The 18008-nt window shown below is 39.3% G+C and overlaps 3 protein-coding genes across 5 annotated transcripts in view; 2 read left to right on the top strand and 1 right to left on the bottom strand.

Annotated features, from left to right (window-relative positions):
- The first annotated feature begins 376 nt into the window (after positions 1–376).
- Positions 377–1344, top strand: LOC5565306 (general odorant-binding protein 66). The gene is made up of 5 exons (XM_001649597.2): positions 377–491; positions 557–595; positions 659–775; positions 843–1122; positions 1193–1344. The coding sequence occupies exons 1-5, from the start codon at positions 438–440 to the stop codon at positions 1237–1239; spliced, it is 537 nt and encodes a 178-aa protein (XP_001649647.2). The 5' UTR covers positions 377–437; the 3' UTR covers positions 1240–1344.
- A 7472-nt stretch (positions 1345–8816) lies between these two features.
- LOC5565325 (general odorant-binding protein 67) lies at positions 8817–9856 on the top strand. Its single transcript, XM_021846847.1, has 6 exons — positions 8817–8884; positions 8954–9081; positions 9138–9170; positions 9230–9343; positions 9421–9700; positions 9757–9856. The coding sequence occupies exons 2-6, from the start codon at positions 9022–9024 to the stop codon at positions 9807–9809; spliced, it is 540 nt and encodes a 179-aa protein (XP_021702539.1). The 5' UTR covers positions 8817–8884; positions 8954–9021; the 3' UTR covers positions 9810–9856.
- A 590-nt stretch (positions 9857–10446) lies between these two features.
- Positions 10447–18008, bottom strand: part of LOC5565317 (locomotion-related protein Hikaru genki) — a 58142-nt gene continuing 50580 nt past the window's right edge. For all 3 annotated transcript variants that reach the window (XM_021846846.1, XM_021846844.1, XM_021846845.1), the window contains 3 exons: positions 12447–12656; positions 12093–12287; positions 10447–11703 (listed from right to left, as the gene is read on the bottom strand). In XM_021846846.1, coding sequence (XP_021702538.1) covers positions 11489–11703; positions 12093–12287; positions 12447–12656 — 620 coding nt within the window. In that variant the 3' untranslated portion in view covers positions 10447–11488. The remainder of the gene's footprint in view (positions 11704–12092; positions 12288–12446; positions 12657–18008) is intronic.

Below are 18008 nucleotides of genomic sequence, written 5' to 3' on the forward strand. Positions count from 1 at the left end.
CACATTTTCAACTTGAAGCATACTGAAATCTTTAACGAATGAGCTGAAAATTTGACCACATATTATTCTTAGCATGAGAATTCCGAATACTGCTTAACCGGTAGATTTCCAGACTTTTTTCAAATATGAACAGGTCTAATGTTCATGCTGTATAGCTGCGCTATCACACATAAAGCTGTTTGGGCCGCTTCATATAGTATCAATTTCCACTATTATTATCCTAACATCACAAACAAATAGCTTAAAGCGATGATCACTGCCAAGCTAATAGTTCTCTTCCTTGATGGCATCGTTCAATAAACACCGCATGTAGATCATATTGTCACCTGCTCTCTAATCTGATATAAATTTGATATATAAAGCACATGTTCAAATACCGAACATTTCAAACTGGAATAGTTACAAATTCAAACTGCAAGAAATTTTTCCGATCTAAAATGAATATCATTGTTTTTCTGGCTCTTCTGGTGTTGGCCGTAGATACTGATAAGGTTTAATTTTTGAATGTTTCCACAATGTATTGAAATTAACTTAATATTTTCCTTCTGTCTTACAGTCTCCCGTTGACGCCGAATGTATTGACGTTGAGAAGAATGTATGTTTCTATTTAGCTTTGGTTTGAGGTTGCTTATAACTGGCTGTATTTTTATTATTTCAGGCCGACGAAATTAGACAATGTTGTGACATTCCGAGTCCCCTTGAGATGGAGAACATTCAAACTTGCAAAGAAAAATACCAGGAAGAGTTAGGGTCGGATGTGCCTAATCTAGTAGCGGTAAGTCACAATACTTTATTTAAACATAAAGAGTTCTAATCTTTCTATCGCTCAACACTCCAATCAGTGCATCTTTGACTGTCACGCCCGTGAGCTTGGGGTGCTGAAGGACGACTTGGAGATTGACGAGGCGAAAATGATGGAATATATTAATCAAACGCCGGATGAGGATGTCAAAAAACTAATGGTCGAAAGCGCCAAGGAATGCCTTAAAGCTAAAGGGGAAATCATAGAAAAGGCCAAAGAACACGCCATGAAGTGCCACCCGCTGGCATTCATGATGACTGAGTGCATCATGCATGCCGTTTATTCCGAATGCGACAAGCTTCCCAACCACTGGAAGGATTGTAAGGAGATGTTATTTTCAGAACATTGGGTGAATGGTATTACTTATTGAGCATTTTTTTTTCTCTTTAGCTGAAATTTGCAGCAAGGTCAAAAATGGAGCTGAGCCATGTGAATAAAGAAGATGCCTACAACGGACACGAGCAAAGTGGTAAATCAATCATGAACTGATATGCATCGAACTGTTCATTAAATAAATCGAATATCCAAATCCAATAAAAACATCTGTGTCTTCTTACCGTAGTGATAACATTTGGAAAAATCTGTTCATTTTAATCTTTTCGGTACTGACTCAATACAGTTTTGACACATAAAAATTCTCTAATTTGTCGACTAAGTCGAGTCTAGTACACGACACTGAAAACGGCCATACAGTTTGATCGTTTTTAGTAGGTACAATGGAAACTAGCGGCAAAATTCTTGGAATTTCGTGTGTGATCAAGGCAATAAATCCAAGATTCAGCGATTTTGTCGCGGTCCCATAGTTTTGGCTATATTATACCCAAAAATCACATGTTTAGACTTCCTATGTTATTGAATTATTTTCAGCGGAATTTCAAAAAGAATTTTCAAAGACGTTTTTAGAAATTTTTCTTTAATGTTAATCGATAATTTCAGGTGGAATTAATCTTTATAATCATACCTGCAGAATGGAATGTATACTATTCCAGAAGAAGTACCTCAAGGTTCTACTACATAATTTTGGAGGCACTTTTTGAAAGAAACATGTAGAGAAATTCTAGGGATTTGGATTAGCATGGGGTCAAAGAATACAAACTCTAGTGGAATTTAAAGGTATAGTACTAAATTGGATTTTTGTTTACTTATAGTTATTGCACTAAGGGATGATTCAAATATGACGTTCATTGTTTTTCGGAGATGGGGAGTATTCCTCAGGGGACGTGTATAGAATTCCGCCAAAATGCCTAATAATTTTGATGAAAACACTTACGTACCGCCAGGAACATCAAAAATCCTGTTGATTGCTCCAAATTCCCAAGTTTTCGCTCAAAAGACTCTACAGGAGTCTGCTAGTAATCCCAGATTTCATTGCACTAAGATATCTTAGGCTAGGCTAGAAATTCTTAAGATCTCGCTAAGACTTCTACTCGAAAATTTCAGAATTTTGTTTTGGAATCTGTGGAGTCTGCTGAGAATTTTAAGAGGAAATTGGGATCCCACTGATAATTTTCAAGAATCCTCATGTTAATAGTTTCACTCCAAGACTTACACAGTTATGCTAAATCAAGTTTGAAGCTTTATGATTATTATTGAACTTCTTAAAGCAAATGCTTTAAGTAAGTAAATATGAAACAACCATAAACAGTTATCCTTTGAAGATTAATGAGTAAGAATTTTAGCCAAAAAAGCCCAGTAAGATATGTTCCATCAATCTTCTACTTCTTTCTGGCGTTACGTCTAATATGGGACAGAGCTTGCTTCTCCGCTTGGTGATCTTCATGAGCAGTCTCGCAGTTGTTAACTGAGAAGTTTCTTTGCCAATTGACCATTTTTTAATGTGCATATTGTGTGGCAAGCACGAAGATACTCTACCCGGGCAGACGGAAAAATCAAAATCACATCTCGAAAACAATAAGTTATGATCGCATATCTCAATTTGATATTGAAAAGATGTTGGGTAATTTTATAAGTCTCACCGCTATAGCTCAACATCTGGAAGTATGTAAACAAGAGCAAAATTAGTTCTATGACACGAAAAAAAAAAAACATTCAACAGCAAAATGGCCGGACTGAACAGTGTGACGTCATGACAAGCTCAGAAAGCGAAGAAAATAATACTTTTGTTTCATTGATCTTCCAAGTGAAAGGCATAGCCGATTGGTTAGCATCTTTGTGTATAGATCCGAAGGTCGAGTGTTCGATCCTGGTTGCTGGCTTTTGATTATTATAATCCTTCGCTATCGTCAGTAATTACTTTAGAACAACAAATTTATGATCTTGGTAAGCTTTTTTCCACCTGCTCGGGTATGCTCTGGAAAACTGAGAATGTCCAATCAATATTTAAATCCAAATACTGTGATGCCCTCAATCCAAAACCTGTATTGCGAACAGGTTTTCAAATCCACAACCATAACCAGCGATCTTTCAGAGGTGTTTGAATAAGATTCATATTCAAAAGGGCTTAAACAAACATGATGTATCATGTTTTTGTATCATGTTTGCACCAACCGAATTCGACACGAACACCATCTTCGTAGGATTTTTGTCCGAAAGTCTTGCCACATGCCCTGCCCAACGCACCCTTCCAGCAGTCGCCAAAATCTGGATACAGGGTTCGTCGTAGAGTCTGTCGAGCTCGTGGTTCATTCTCCGCTGTCACACACCGTTCTCCTGTACAGCGCCAAAGATGGTCCTAACCACGTTTGAAAACTCCAAGTGCTTGTAGGTCCTCTTCCAGCATGGTCCATGCTTAAGGCCCAAGTAAAAATGGATCAAATGTCAAAAGTGAAAAAGCAGTTTTCGCCGTTAAAATCGGCAAATCGAAGAAAATAAAAACACACAGCTGTTTTATTTCCAAAATAAAAAGGCTGTGTGTTTTATTTTTTCCGATTTGTTGATTTCAAAGGCGAAAACTGCTTTTTCATTTTTGACATTTGCTTTATTTTTACTTGCACCTTAATGTCCATAGAGGACCACCGGTCTTATTAGCGTTTTGTACATGGTACATTTGGTGCGAGAGCGAATCTTTCTCGATCGCAGCTTATACTGAAGCCCATAGTAGGCGTGACTTATGATGCGTCTCCGTATTTCACGTCTAACGTTGTTATCAGCCGTTAACAAGGACCCAACGTAGACGAACTCGTCAACCACCTCGAAAATATCCTCGTCTATCGTAACACTGCTTCCTAGACGTGTTCTGTCGCGCTCAGTTCTGCCTACCAGCATGTAGTTTTTTTTGACCATTCACCACCAAACCGACTTTTGTCGCTTCGTGTTTCAGGCGGGTGTAAAGATTTTCCACCGTTCCAAATGTTCTGCCGCCATATTCCATATCATCCGCGAAGCAAACAAATTGGCTGGATTGTGTGAAAATCGTACCTCGGTTGTTAAACGAGGTCGATCACCTCACGTCAGTCCGTCAAGAAGCTTCCATTATTATCCCTACGCATTTCGGCTCGCGGCACGAAGCCTTTTCGGGATGCGTTATGTTTCTCGTTGAAATTTCGCGTGTCTTGTAAACGATGCAGCTGCTCCATTTCTTCACATTCTGCTTCTTCCAGGCGGAACTTTTTGATCCGAAATAGGCGGGTTTACTGCTTTCGCTTCCTTTTGTATCGCTCTACGTTTCGTCACGTTCCTTTCTACAGCTTTGCAGTCCGCGTTGCTTCGTTCTCCTCTAAAACCTGCCTGCATTCTTCGTCGAACCAATCGTGAACCAAACATGTCCGCCTTTCCACGTACCCGACGATGCTCTCGGCTGCGTTGTTGATGGCTCGGATAAATTCCGTCCATCGGTGAAAACGTGGTCTCAAAAATTCCTTCAAGAGCTCCTAATATACAGAGAGATCTACCAAAGATCTCTTGGAAATTTAAGTTGCTCGGAGCATCGCTGTGCAAGAGTTCCATTAGTGTGTCTGTCGTGTATGCCGTCCAGTGAGGGAAAAAGGCAGAGTCGTGGCCTACTGTGCGTTGGTTGACGATTGTTGTCACGAATTGCAAGAACGTTGCGTGACAGATGACAGTAACAAACACGCTAAAAGTAGGCTTCTCATTATGCAACATGTATCACACAATAACTATTTGCTAATGGGTCAATTGTGGTTATAAACTTTATTAAAAAAAAAATCGAAATATCATTTATAACGCTTGCAGATCTCACGTCCTATATTAATATATTCATGTACAATCTTGGATAGTCTTAAACGGTTTTTGAACTAAATATTTGGTATAACTTTTATGAGTTTCACCATTGTAAGCAAGTTTATAAAATCTCACCCGCTACGCTTGTAGATCTGATGACCTCTACTCCATGTGAATCTCGAAAACATTAAATAGTCGTTGTACCCAAGTCTTGGTAGATTATAATTAATGAAGACCGTATGGCTATCAACCTTGTCCATAATCCTCTGAAAAATCATATAGGCATTTATATGGTTGAACTAATTCAAAAAAAAAATCAATAAAGCAATATAGTTATATCAGTGCATCAGTTATGTTTTGACATATTTGAACGACACTTCATAAAAATCAAAGTTTTTATATTTTATATATTTTATGTGAAATTCTAGTTACTCTGTAAACATCCAAAAATATTTATTTTGGTCGTTTTATCTGCTGTCTATTTTGATTACGCAATTTATTTCATAATTTTTCATTCTATTTTACTTTGTTTTACAGAATAAATTATGTCCTTACTATTTTTATTTTCAACAATAGCATAGACTGTTTTCTAACTATTTTTAGTTTCAACAATGAACAGAAAGTGCAGAATGGTAGGGCTCAAGCTGAAAAGTATTCTGTAAAGAAACGGTCAAACGGTGAAATATTCGGTAGGGTAGAAGCATCGGTTTTGTTCAGCCTAAGAGAAAATATGTGTAACAAATTTGTGAGCTTCGTGGTCGGCATCAGTCCAAGCGTTTTGTGAATGTCAGGGAGAGTGGATTCGATTCGTCAAACGAAAAGATCGGTATCGAGGTATCGAGTATAATCCGTTGCAAAATGATAGTGATCGTGCTTTTGACTGATAATGGTGTAAATTGTCTATTTTTAATTACAAGGTGACTTGTTGTATTTTCTGCAGCTTCGTCTTTGCGACAAACGAAAGCTTTCAATCTATATGATGTATGACAAACAGGCCACCAAAGCCAATTTCAGACACATTTTCAATTTCGATATTTAAAAAGGTCAATAAGTTCATGTGTCTACTAAACACGACATTATCCACCCTGTTTTTTTTTTTTGAAAAACATTGTATCAACTATGGCTACAATTGACGCTATGGTCAAAACCGGTGCTTCTACCATACGACAATCATACGATTGTGCGATATTTGCCAGAAAACCATTCGCCAGAAAACTATTCGCCAGAATGACATCTGCCAGAAAACCATTCGCCAGAATGTACCATTTACCAGAAAACCATTTGCCAGAATGTACCATTCGCCAGAAAGTACCATTCCCCAGAATTATTTTTCTTGTCGATTTTGATCAATTAATGCATGGTGAAATATCTCAGAATCCGAAGATGGCCGTCACACAATTCGACTTGTGTCACTTTTCACATCTTTGAGAGCATCAGATTGAACTAATAGCATTTTAACAATCGGCTTTCTGCTAGTGCACAGAGCAGAGACAATATAACACTGTTATTCTACATCTCTTGTGAGATTTTTGCCTATGAGGTTTTGATACAATATTCTAAGCTGTTTTACCTAGTTTTAACTTTGAGAAAATGGCATTTCCTTTCACCGCGAGCTATTCTTCATCAGAATATTGTATTGTACAGAATTTATCGTACAACTGCTTTTCCATTGGCATTTTATTTACTTTCTACTGAATATTGATTCAACGAACACCAGTTTCACAAATGCCATGTCCCTGAATACCCCGTTTTCTCAAATGGTCTATTTCTTCGAAAACTTTTTGGCACTCATAATTATCATTACTTATTGTATATTTCAGGGTGATGAATGATTCATATGATATAAGACAATTTACACCGTCTTCAGCCAAAGGACTGAACGATCACTAACATTAGGCAACGGACAACACGGAACACCCAGTAGCCCAGTGATGAATTTTTCGTTTGACGAAAAGTTTCCACCGACTGGAGCGGGAATCGAACCCACACCTCGTGACACAATACGGCTAAACGACTGACGGCGCTCACCGCACGACCACGAAGCCGCAATGCACCCCGATATGCACCCTTCTTTTTTGATCAGCGGTTCTTCAAAGCTTCTCCGAACTCAGCATTTTTTTCTTGTTTTCTTTATCGTTCTTTCTAGTTCACCATTCTGTCTCTGAAGATTGTTTCTTTATTTTGATCTGGATCTATTTTGGGGCCATCCATAAACCACGACTCGCTCAAGGGGGGGGGGGTAGAAGGGGGTGGTTCAATGTTAATACAGGTCGGACTCGATTATCCGGAGTATCGATTTTTTTTACTTTGGATAATCGAGTAATGAAGAAAAAACATGAAATCTTCGGTAAAAGAACTTAAATATTATCTTTTTTCGTTGTTTTATTTATATTTATTTCTAGGAACAATAGGGGTCTTTATAAAAAAAACGGACAGCATACACAAAAAACACTGTTTCAAATTCCCCTTTTCTTAAAAACGTTCAAAACTGCAAAACCATTCATATTGTATATTGCAATACTGAATTATCTCAGATTTATGCATAAAAATTGAAAAACAAGAACATCAAGAATCAAATTCCGAATTATCGAGTCCCAGATAATCGAGTCACCGGATATTCGAGTCTCCGGATAATCGAGTCCGACCTGTACTAATGATCCATACAAATTTCGGGTAATTCGGGAGAACGGATTGCGGGGAAAAGTATCATTCGGGTAGCTGACGTTCGGGGCAAAGATATTCGAGGGAACAACATTCGGGTAAAAATAGACCAAAAGGTTTTTAGTGATAATGGTCATTGCTTATCGCTACTTAATATGGTTTGGGGCAAATAAGAATTCTCCATTCTCCATATAAAGGATGTTCTTATTAAACTTAAAACTGTTTTAATTTATCTGAAAGCTCCTGAAAGTTGTTATGGTGAATGTAGCTTTGGTTTGCGAGTGGCGGCATTAATTACTTCATCGAACAGACGGCACAAATAGTTTCAACGTATATCAAAATCATATAAATATCCAATGAACTAGCCCTTAAGAGGAAACAAAACTTTGAAGAACAGCTTATGATGAAAAGAAGGGAGAACTTGTTGTCAAATATTCCAAACAATAATTTCGTATAAAACTAAATAACATTAAAAAAAAAAAACATTTATTTTAAAGCTGAAAAGAAGGGCGAATATCTTGTGAAGTATTTTAAACCATAATACCAATTTATAGGGATATATTTACTTACTTTATTATCCGTTCTGCTGAATATAAAATCTTTACATCAGTAAGCATACAAAGTGGAGCAGCTTTTAATGAATGCAACTGTTATTCCATTGTATGTTTTCTGCTTTCTAGTTCCACGGTCCAGCAGGATTATGTGCAGTCTTTTCAATTCATGTTTATAAAGCTTCAAATATTGATGTTGATAGTTGAATGCTCGAAAAATCGATATTTTTTTTAAAAACGGTAGGGAATTCCGCGTGTACTTGGTCCAACAATTAGAATACAAGAACCACAATCCCCAAAACGGATATTCGAAGCTGGCTCATTAAGTCAACTGGTGTCCAAGAGACCCTGTACTTTTTTGAGTTTACTAACAAAAATAATCCCGCAAAATGTTTTAACGCTCTGGCTCGATTATTTCTCCTACAATTGCAAACTTGATTTATCTGAAAAAAAAAAATAAAAAAAATCTAGAGGATGGTCCATTCTGGGGAATGGTACATTCTGGCGAATGGTTTTCTGGCGAATGGTACCTTCTGGCAAATGGTTTTCTGGCATATGGTACTTTCTGGCGGATGTCATTCTGGCGAATAGTTTTCTGGCGAATGGTTTTCTGGCAAATATCGCACAATCCAATCATACACGCATCTTTTGATAGGCACACGTTGACACGCTAGTAATGACTAAAATGAATGACTCTGGTTCACAATCGACACTTTACATATAATTGCCTGTAACTTGAAGTTTTTAATTACACCTATGATGATCGCAAATAATAAGTAATTAGTTTCATCCAACCCAGGGCATGAAAAAGCGGCTGTCTCAGTTGGTATGCATTGATCCCGAACAATCGTGCTACTGTAGAGCGCAATGAAGAAAGTTTCATTGGTTGTCATTCAACTATTAATTTCAGTGATCGTTTTCTCTCAGGTGAGCAACACTATTGTAATCTATTGCTTCTCCATTACTTATTCATACTTTTATAGGCATCTTTATCCGAGTGCATCAAGAAGTCTAAGGTAAATTTGATTTGTTGTATTACAATGTTTTGCTGAGCTTTGCTTTGTATTCTCCGTAGAAAGCTGAAATTGAGCAATGCTGTAACTTCCCTAAACCAATTCCAAGCCGCTCGATTCCCGCTTGTTCGAAAAAGTATCAAAATCTTATGAGTGACCACAAGAATCACGTTATCGTAATGTTACAACTTTTAATTAGAAATCCATAAAAAGAACGTTTTTCATTCCATATTCATCTTAACTAAACCAACAGTGCATGGCCGATTGCCAATTTGTTGGCTTGGGTTTTTTGAAAAACGGAAAAATTGACTTGAAAAACTTTCGTAATACGACCGCAAATGAGCTGGGAGCAAATGAACCCGAGGCGCAAGATACGATCAGTCGGCTGGCGGAAATGTGCGTTCGAATTGTCCGGGAACAGGCCACGGCCATCGTCAATGCGGGCACCAAATGTAACGCTACGGCTTTCATTTTCCTGAAATGTATGGGCGATGGAGTCTTCTCAAACTGTCCCGATAAGTACTGGAGCACGAGTGAGGAAGAATATGATTTAGTGACTGTGCATTTACTCAAGTGTTTTATTTTGCAGGGGAAATTTGCACCAAATACGATCAAGGAATTGCCTATTGTGAGAAGGAATAAATTATAAATTAATGAATTAAAAGACCTTTATTGTTACTTATTTGAGAGTTCATAACGAAATTTATCAGTAAATCCTATAACTTTTTTATTTTTGATATTGTTGCTCCTTTTTTACACGTTCCTTAACATTTATTTTCTTGAAAAAATGTGGCGGTTTGATCATTGGTCATAAAGTTTTGAATAATTCCGATGTTCCTTTGGGGAGCGATACTACTTAAGAAACTTATTCGACTTGTTCTGAGCCAATTTTACAAATTGGTCAAGTTGACTCCAAGAAAACTAAAAACTACAAAATTATGTTTTTTGAAGATTTTATGATCTCTATACGGTCAGAGTGAAACCAGAAACATAATTGCCGTATTAATGACCAATGATCAAAATCGACACAGAATTTAGGAATGCAAATCTAGAATCAAGAAACAAACGTAGCGATTAAATTCATTTTTGTGGTAAAAAATGATGCTGTCGGTAGAGGGATTATTAATAGTGTAAGTTCTCTTCGAACACTGAGTAACAACTTTACCAGTTGGATTTGAACAGCTAAAAGAAGAAAAACGACCATTTCAAACATAAATCTTTGAAATCAGTGCAAGACCCAGACTACCTGAAAGGGTTTTCGGATACAACACAAACATCATTTGCGCATCTGTACAAGCAATTTGCTTTATTTTATGTGACAATAATTCAGTTTCACAGTAACAATTAAATTTTATGCATTTTGATACATTTCAATTAATGATTTTAGTATATGATGGTTTCATTTCATTCAACTGAAGCGTATGCATTCTTGAGACCTTATATAAGATTCAATCGGCTGATGTTATTTTTGTATAAGAACTATTCTTGTGACATCATTTGTTCTCGGCTTCGCATATTGTTTCAAACAATCGTTCTCTGGTTAGTACAGTGTAAAACAGTTTCAACGTTAAATATTGAGATTCTTACAATAATTTCCTAGATCCCTAAACATTAGGTTTTTGAAGGGGAATAGGTAAAATAGTGTACCACTTTTATAAACAATATGTGACAATGTGTGGATTGTATATGGTATACAAGTGAGATGTGATTTATAAGTTGTCAGCGTTATAGTAGCAGCGAATATGAGTTGGATCGTTGCAATCTAAGCGTTTTACATAGAGTTGAGTGTTACACGGTTTTGTTAAACAATGTGAATTGTTAACGTATAGGAGAGCTTATTCTTAAGATATGATTGGTATAGAGAGAGAAAACTTCAGGATACAGTATAGAAGCGTTCAGTTAGATAGGTTTGCATTGGTGGGATCAAATAAACATATTTCTAGGATAGCATGTGAATATTTATACAATATTGCTACTGTCAAAATTGTGTCCTTGTTTAGCATCTTTAGTGCTATTGAAAGTAAATTCGTCACAAGAATTGCTTTCCGGAAATTAGCTACGAATCCTTTGGTAAACTAATGTTATCTACTAAGGTACAGTACCACATGTCGTTTGGATGGCTTCGAATACTACATTTTGTCTTTTCTACTGGGGGTCAAACCGTTACAAGTTGTACTTTCATAAAAAACATCAAACCTTTATTCCATCCGATAACCATCGGTGCGTTCTATAGCCTCTCGTCAAACAAGAGCATCCTGTATCCACTTTTATCACAAATCAGTAAGAGACCCCGTAGGGTCCTCATTCCTATCTTAGTATAGTTAAATCTCTTCATAACTTCGACATTGGGGAACGGGTCCGGACCAGTCTCCTTCCGGTGTACAGCGTGGACGAGCTAGAGGGCCTCCATTGGCACCATGTTCGACAAAACCTGGTCTACACTGAACCGTCAAATAATCTCCGGGATCGTAGTGGAATTTCAGTGGTGCTATCAAACCGTTCGGTGGATCACCTGGATAGGGACACTGGGCCTTACCTGAAGGATGGGGAAAATATCTGGTTATGGTTCGCAACTCGTCGGGACGGTAATGCAATCGTGACACTAACTAGATACACACGTCGAGAGCTCGTAATTGTGCCATCGCGTGCCAGTCTCGAACCAATCGGGGTTAATTGTTTGCATTGATTGAATTCATTTCATTAGATTTTTGACACTTCGATAGATTTTGATTTGGAACCGCGTGCAAGCCTTGAGCAAGCAAATTGTTTCTTGGGCGAACTAATTGTTCATGATTCAACTAGAGAACTCTCTATATCATGTTCTAATAAATGACAATCTACTAAGAACTATTGACTTAGAATATCACAACTTACTACAACAAGAAGACGAAGATAGCAATGATGAGATGAAGGAGATTTACTTACAGAACGGCGGAGGGTGAGACCAAAAGCCAGTTTCGGTGCAAACTATCGACGCTTCGCCAACGAGCAGATGTCCTTCGGTACAACTAAACGTTACCAGAGCACCGACGGCATAACGGCGCTGACCAAACGTATTCAGCCCACTAGTACCATCTATTCGTCCGTTGATCGGTACCAGAGGTTGTGGACATTGGATCGCTGAATGTGATAGTAGAGATAGAAGTATTGTGCCGATTACACGATTGTTAAAATGAAAATAATAAGAGGGTTGGTGTATGATGGAAGTAAAGTGAATGTGAGATATCAATTGGCTTGCTCGGGACCTCATTTCAATTTAAAAAATCATTATAATCATACCACGACATCTGGGAATAGGGCCACTCCAATGACCATTCGGTTCACACTCCAGCCCAGGTGGTCCACTAAGTCGATAACCCCAAGCACAACGGAAGACCGCCCGTCCCCATGCGGAAGTGTTCAACTCCACCAAACTCAGATGCGGATCTTCCAGGAACAACGGTGGACACTGAATCGGATGGCAGTTGGGAGTCGGCGATGACCAGTTTCCTGGAAAAGAGGCATGAAAAATACAAAACGTTGGAGATTTGACACGATATTGAATAACATTTGCAACTGAACGACTGAGGCCTTGCAGAGTTGCGCTATTTCCATGGATCTTCTATAGTTTGTGTAAGGCTTTCGACTCTTTATTATCCGCCTTTCCTCTCGGATCGTGACGTTGTGATTGTAACGAGTAGTATCCCCCACCGAGCAGGAGCACTGCCTCTCGGTGGTGGGCAATAAATTATCGTTAAAGCCAAATCGTTCGTTATTCGTCTGCCCCTTCGGGACCAAAAGTTAATCACAACGTAGGGCCTGGTCAACCCTGGACGAAACATTGGACAACCCCTGACCCGGTTTCCTTATAATCCCAATGAGTCTGCTTCTATGAGAATTCCTTATTTATGGGAGTTCAGGGACCGTCGCACTTACAGGTTCCAAGAATCACCGCCTTTTGAAGGCTGTTTTGGTTATTCTGTAGCTCATCTAGGTAGAGTTTTTGGACAATTCCTTACGCGGAGAGGGACTACAAGAACTATACGGACGTCCTTTAGATGCCATATCTTATTTTTGCAATCACACCCCTGAGAAGGTAACTCAGGAAGTGTGGCGATGCCGCACCACCGACGAACCACTAAAACCAGCCCATGCATTGTACTTGAGCAATTATCATTGATTCGCTCAACAGTGGCGTAGCTAGAGTTTTGGGGGCCCGGTGCGGAGGTAGATTAGGGAGCCCCTCCAAAGGAAGATTGCAAAATTAGTTTATTACCGAACTCACACGTACCTTCAACATTTTTTCGAAAACGTTCAATATTTAAATTGTTCAACTCACTACGCGTGTAAAGTTGGATAAAATAAGAGTTAAATTAGAAAAAAATACGTGCACAGCAGAGTTGCTTAATATCAATCATATCAGCTGATGGTTGATGCTCTAAAACTATCAATATCATTTGCGAGCCATCAATATCACTTAGATTTGACAACCAACAGCAGTGATGCGACAGCGCACTCTAGATCATAATCACTGCAGAATGAGGGATCACGTGGTAATTATCCATGCTATTATTGTTTTTCAGTGACCAACATATAGTTTCAATCTATCGTACTGATAAATTGCCATTTTATGTGCTTAATTTAAGGCTAAACTTAACCCATCAGTGATATCCATAGTCTATCGCAATCAATGCACTGGTGATGGAACAACCAGCATAATTTGATGGGATACAGAATGATCCGATTTGTATCGCAGTCGGCCTTTCGAAATCGGCAAATTTTAGGCGTTGATAGTGACAGCAAGCAACTCTGGTGCACAGGTGGGACCTTGTAACCTTCTGAGTTATGGATCATCGAGTGGGTTGGTAGTTTAAATGGTAAACTCTTGTATGCCAGACGAATGCTTTACCATTTAAACTACCAACCCACTCGATGATCCAATAACTCAAAAGGTACCAAGTTTCAAAATCAAACTAAATATTTGTAAAAAATCGTGATTATAAGGCCAAAAAATATTCAGCCTGTAAAAAATTACCCATACGTGCGTAGTTAGAATTTCATCCAGTTAATAGTTTTAATTGCTACGTCTTGTGGATTCAAAAAAAATATATGAAACGATTGCCTCAGAAGTTTCTATATGTTTCTGTTTAAAAGGATGTTTAAAGATATTCTTGGATAACTTTCTGTATGTTGTACGGTATTAAGTAATATGCTTACTGTTATTCCTAGTTGAACATCTTAAAAACTCGTAAAAAAAAATCCCACTACAGATTTCTGCACTGCGGAACTCTAAAGTGAACCATTAGGGTGCAGATTTGCTCGCGCACTTCCATGACTCACTTTGGCATGGGGGGTTATTCTCGGCAATTCAAAGCCATAATAAGACTCAATATTTTCAAACTAGGTATTTGAGCCTACTTAAAATCTACATGAGGTAAATCTAAGAGCGGCTCTCATTGAAGGCTCAGTTTTCTCATGAGTGCAATCGATTGAACAAAAAAAAGGAATATAACTTACAAAACGAATATTTGTGAAGACCCCTAAAATGTAGGGGCCCGAAGCCACGGTCCCCCTGGCCCCTCGGCCCGCTCTAAACCTAGCTCTTAAGTATCTATCTATCTATCTATCTATCTATATAAATAAAAATTGAGTGGTGTTTGTATGTCACGAAATGGCTTGCAAACGGGTCAATGGATTCTAACAATTCTTTCACTGTCGCATTCGCCCAGAGCTCCAACGTGTTTGTGTGAAGAGAAAGTTTAGGAAAGTCTACGAAATAGTCGAAAAATGGGAATAAACTAAACTGACATTTTGTATGGAAGATTGCGCGCTATTTTTCAACAGCCTACTTGATGGCAAGACGAAGTTTGCCGGGACCACTAGTTAAAAATAATAAGTGATAATCAAGGGGCCCCTGTACATCATTGCTCCTAGACTCCTTCAAAGCATATGCTCGCCATGCTGATTATCTTTTTGGGATCTCACAAATTGTCAGTTTCCAATAAGATATGTCGAACTTTTAATATTATGAGAAATCCGCCCTGAGATTTTAGGGCCCGAGGAGCTCGGGGCTCGGTGCGAACCGCACCCCCTAGTTACGCTACTGTTGCTCAAGTAGTGTACAGAATGCACAGACATTACCCTTGGCCTCGAACCCCTTTTTCCCCGAAACCATTTTACTGTATTTCTTCGGGGAGGGGCCAGAGTATATAGCACTTAATACATGTAGCAGAAGTAGCCTAGGCAAACTGCTTCTCCTAGCCGACTTAACAATTAACAGGGGACCAGCCTCGGCAGGGCTAATCCTCTGCATCCGATTCTTGGTCGGCGCACCATAGGCGCTTTAATTCTAGCATATGAGTAACACATTCTCTGGATTATATTGTCCGGTGACGTGTTCTCTCCAAATGTAGCGAGAATGAAACGCGAGCAATCGAACAAGACATGCTCCACTGTTTCCCCCACACCAGCACAATTGGGGCATGCAAAGGTTTCTGAGATCCCGAACTTATCCAGATGCTGCCCATAGCAACCATGTCCTGACAGAAATGTGTCAATCTGACACATTTGGCATTAACAGCATTGAACATTTTACTTGGGCGTCATCTCGGCTACGATAAACACATGGGCGTCATATCGGCTACGATAAACACATGATCCTATACGTGCTTTCCAATCGCATTAGATTTCTGCTCATTCTAAGCGCTTTTTACCAGATTGGTCCACCATACCATGGATAGTGCCACGCCTGCCAGGAGCTTGCATTAGCTGGCAATTACCTGTTGGACATCATCCTCGAAAGTGCTGCTATAGCCGTAGATGCCCTTTTACAGGCATTTTCAACGTGGCGAAGCTGAGCTTGTCATCAATCATTACCCCAAGATGCCTAAGGGATCACTTGGACTCTATGGTGCAATCACCTACAGAGATAAGCGCCCGTTTCTCGGACTTACGATTATTGACCACAACCATCCCAGTCTAGTGACGGGCCAGTCCTAGTTTCCTAGACTTCATCCATTTTTCATCTTTGGAGATAGAATGCGCTGCTGTCAACAGTAGAAGCATTAACCTAAGAATGCTAATGTCGCTGCTGTTCGTGTTACCAACATCTAGTTTGCCACGAACTGACAGCGTGAGTACCGGGCCTCAAAGTGTCAGATTAATTTTCAAAACCAAAACAACAACACGGTATTGAACAAACAATGAAAACCCATAATTTAAGGTAATAATTATTAAAATCAATTTTGTGAGAACAACGCTTCTAGCGTTCTACTACTAATATTTCTATTCTGTCAACTCTACTTCCTCCATCGATTTGCCATAGATCACTATAGTGATGTCGTCGGCGAAGTCAATAATCTAAACACCCATCGCAAGAGGCAGCCTCAGTACGTGATCTTATATTGTATTCCTAAACATCAGGCCCAGGATTGAACCTTGAGGAACTCCCGCGGTCATACAGAAGAATCTTACCGGTACCTTAGGGCTACCGCTTCCAAGCTTGCACTGTTGAACGCATTCTTCACATCCAGAAGGACAACTGCGTAGTAACAAATGGCGCTCTTCTTATGCCTGATAGCCACCCCAGCTGTCTGAATGGCCGACTAAATAGCTCCGTCGTATCTAGTAGACAGATAGCCCTATACACCGGTGGTTTTCCCGCATTTAGTAGTAGCACCAATTCCTGTCACTTCTATACATCCGGGAAGATTCCATGATCTTTGCAGCGTTGCATCGCCTACCCGAACATGTTAGGATCCGCATTGACTGCTGTTTTTAAGGCAATATTCGGAATAACATCGAATCCCGGTGCCTTATTTGACGCGAATGGATTCACGACTTCTGCCAGCTCTTCGTTCGTCACTCTCGCCACTTCTCCTTCATCTGACGTGTACGGCCAGGGATTCCTACAATAGTTGGCCTCTTAGGTTGGTGCAGCGAGTAGAAGCATTAACCTAAGAATGCTAATGTCGCTACTGTTCGTGTTACCAACATCTAGTTTGCCACGCGCTGACAGCTTGAGTACCGATCCTCAAAGTGTCAAATAAATGTTTACATCATCCACTACAACATGGCATCGAACAAACAATGAAAAGATACAGTTAAAGGTGATAATAAACTAATTCAGTTTTGTGAGAACAGCGCCATTAGCGTTCTACTACTAATATTTCTATTGTGCAGCGGCTAACCCATCCTTAATAAATTTAATAGCGGTATTTTGGTGCTTGAGACAAAACCGTGTTCCGCAGTGTCTTCTTTACGACTCGTGGATGTTGCTATTGCTATGCGCCCGTGGTTCCTGTGGAAGCACTGTCTGGATCGCGCTATCCCGTAGCCCCTTTTCTCGGATTTTTTGGCCTTAGGCCACTGCTGCTATGTACTCTTGATCGTGGAGCTTTGCTCGTGCCAGGTTTTCCGCGCTGAAGGACGGCCGCGTAGATCACTTTTCCCTTAGCAACCATGCGTTTTTTTGCCACGTATTCATCCTTGGAAGGCCCTCTCTTTCGCATCGCGTATCCAATAATATCATCTGATACATTTGCATTGCCTCGTGAAGGAAAACACTTCAGTCTGGCATGACTTAGTGTCTTTTTTGCCTTTCACCTTGCCAAGCTGTGCCTTTGCTTTGCAGCTAGGACTGATTGTCACAATTTTTTCACACTTAGTATAAACATTAAATTACAGTACCCCCTGAGGAAGACACAATTCCCGTGTCGAAACATCGGGCAAATAAATAAGCCGTTGTAAAAATTAAGACTACGTAGCCGAAAAGCATAATTGATTGTACAGTCGATTCTCCACCAGCTTGTTTTCAAGATCTTTCTGATATTGCTTTTGTTCTTAACAAACTCGATGATGACA

Source organism: Aedes aegypti, chromosome 2 (assembly GCF_002204515.2).
Source record: "Aedes aegypti strain LVP_AGWG chromosome 2, AaegL5.0 Primary Assembly, whole genome shotgun sequence".
Classification (NCBI taxonomy): domain Eukaryota; kingdom Metazoa; phylum Arthropoda; class Insecta; order Diptera; family Culicidae; genus Aedes; species Aedes aegypti.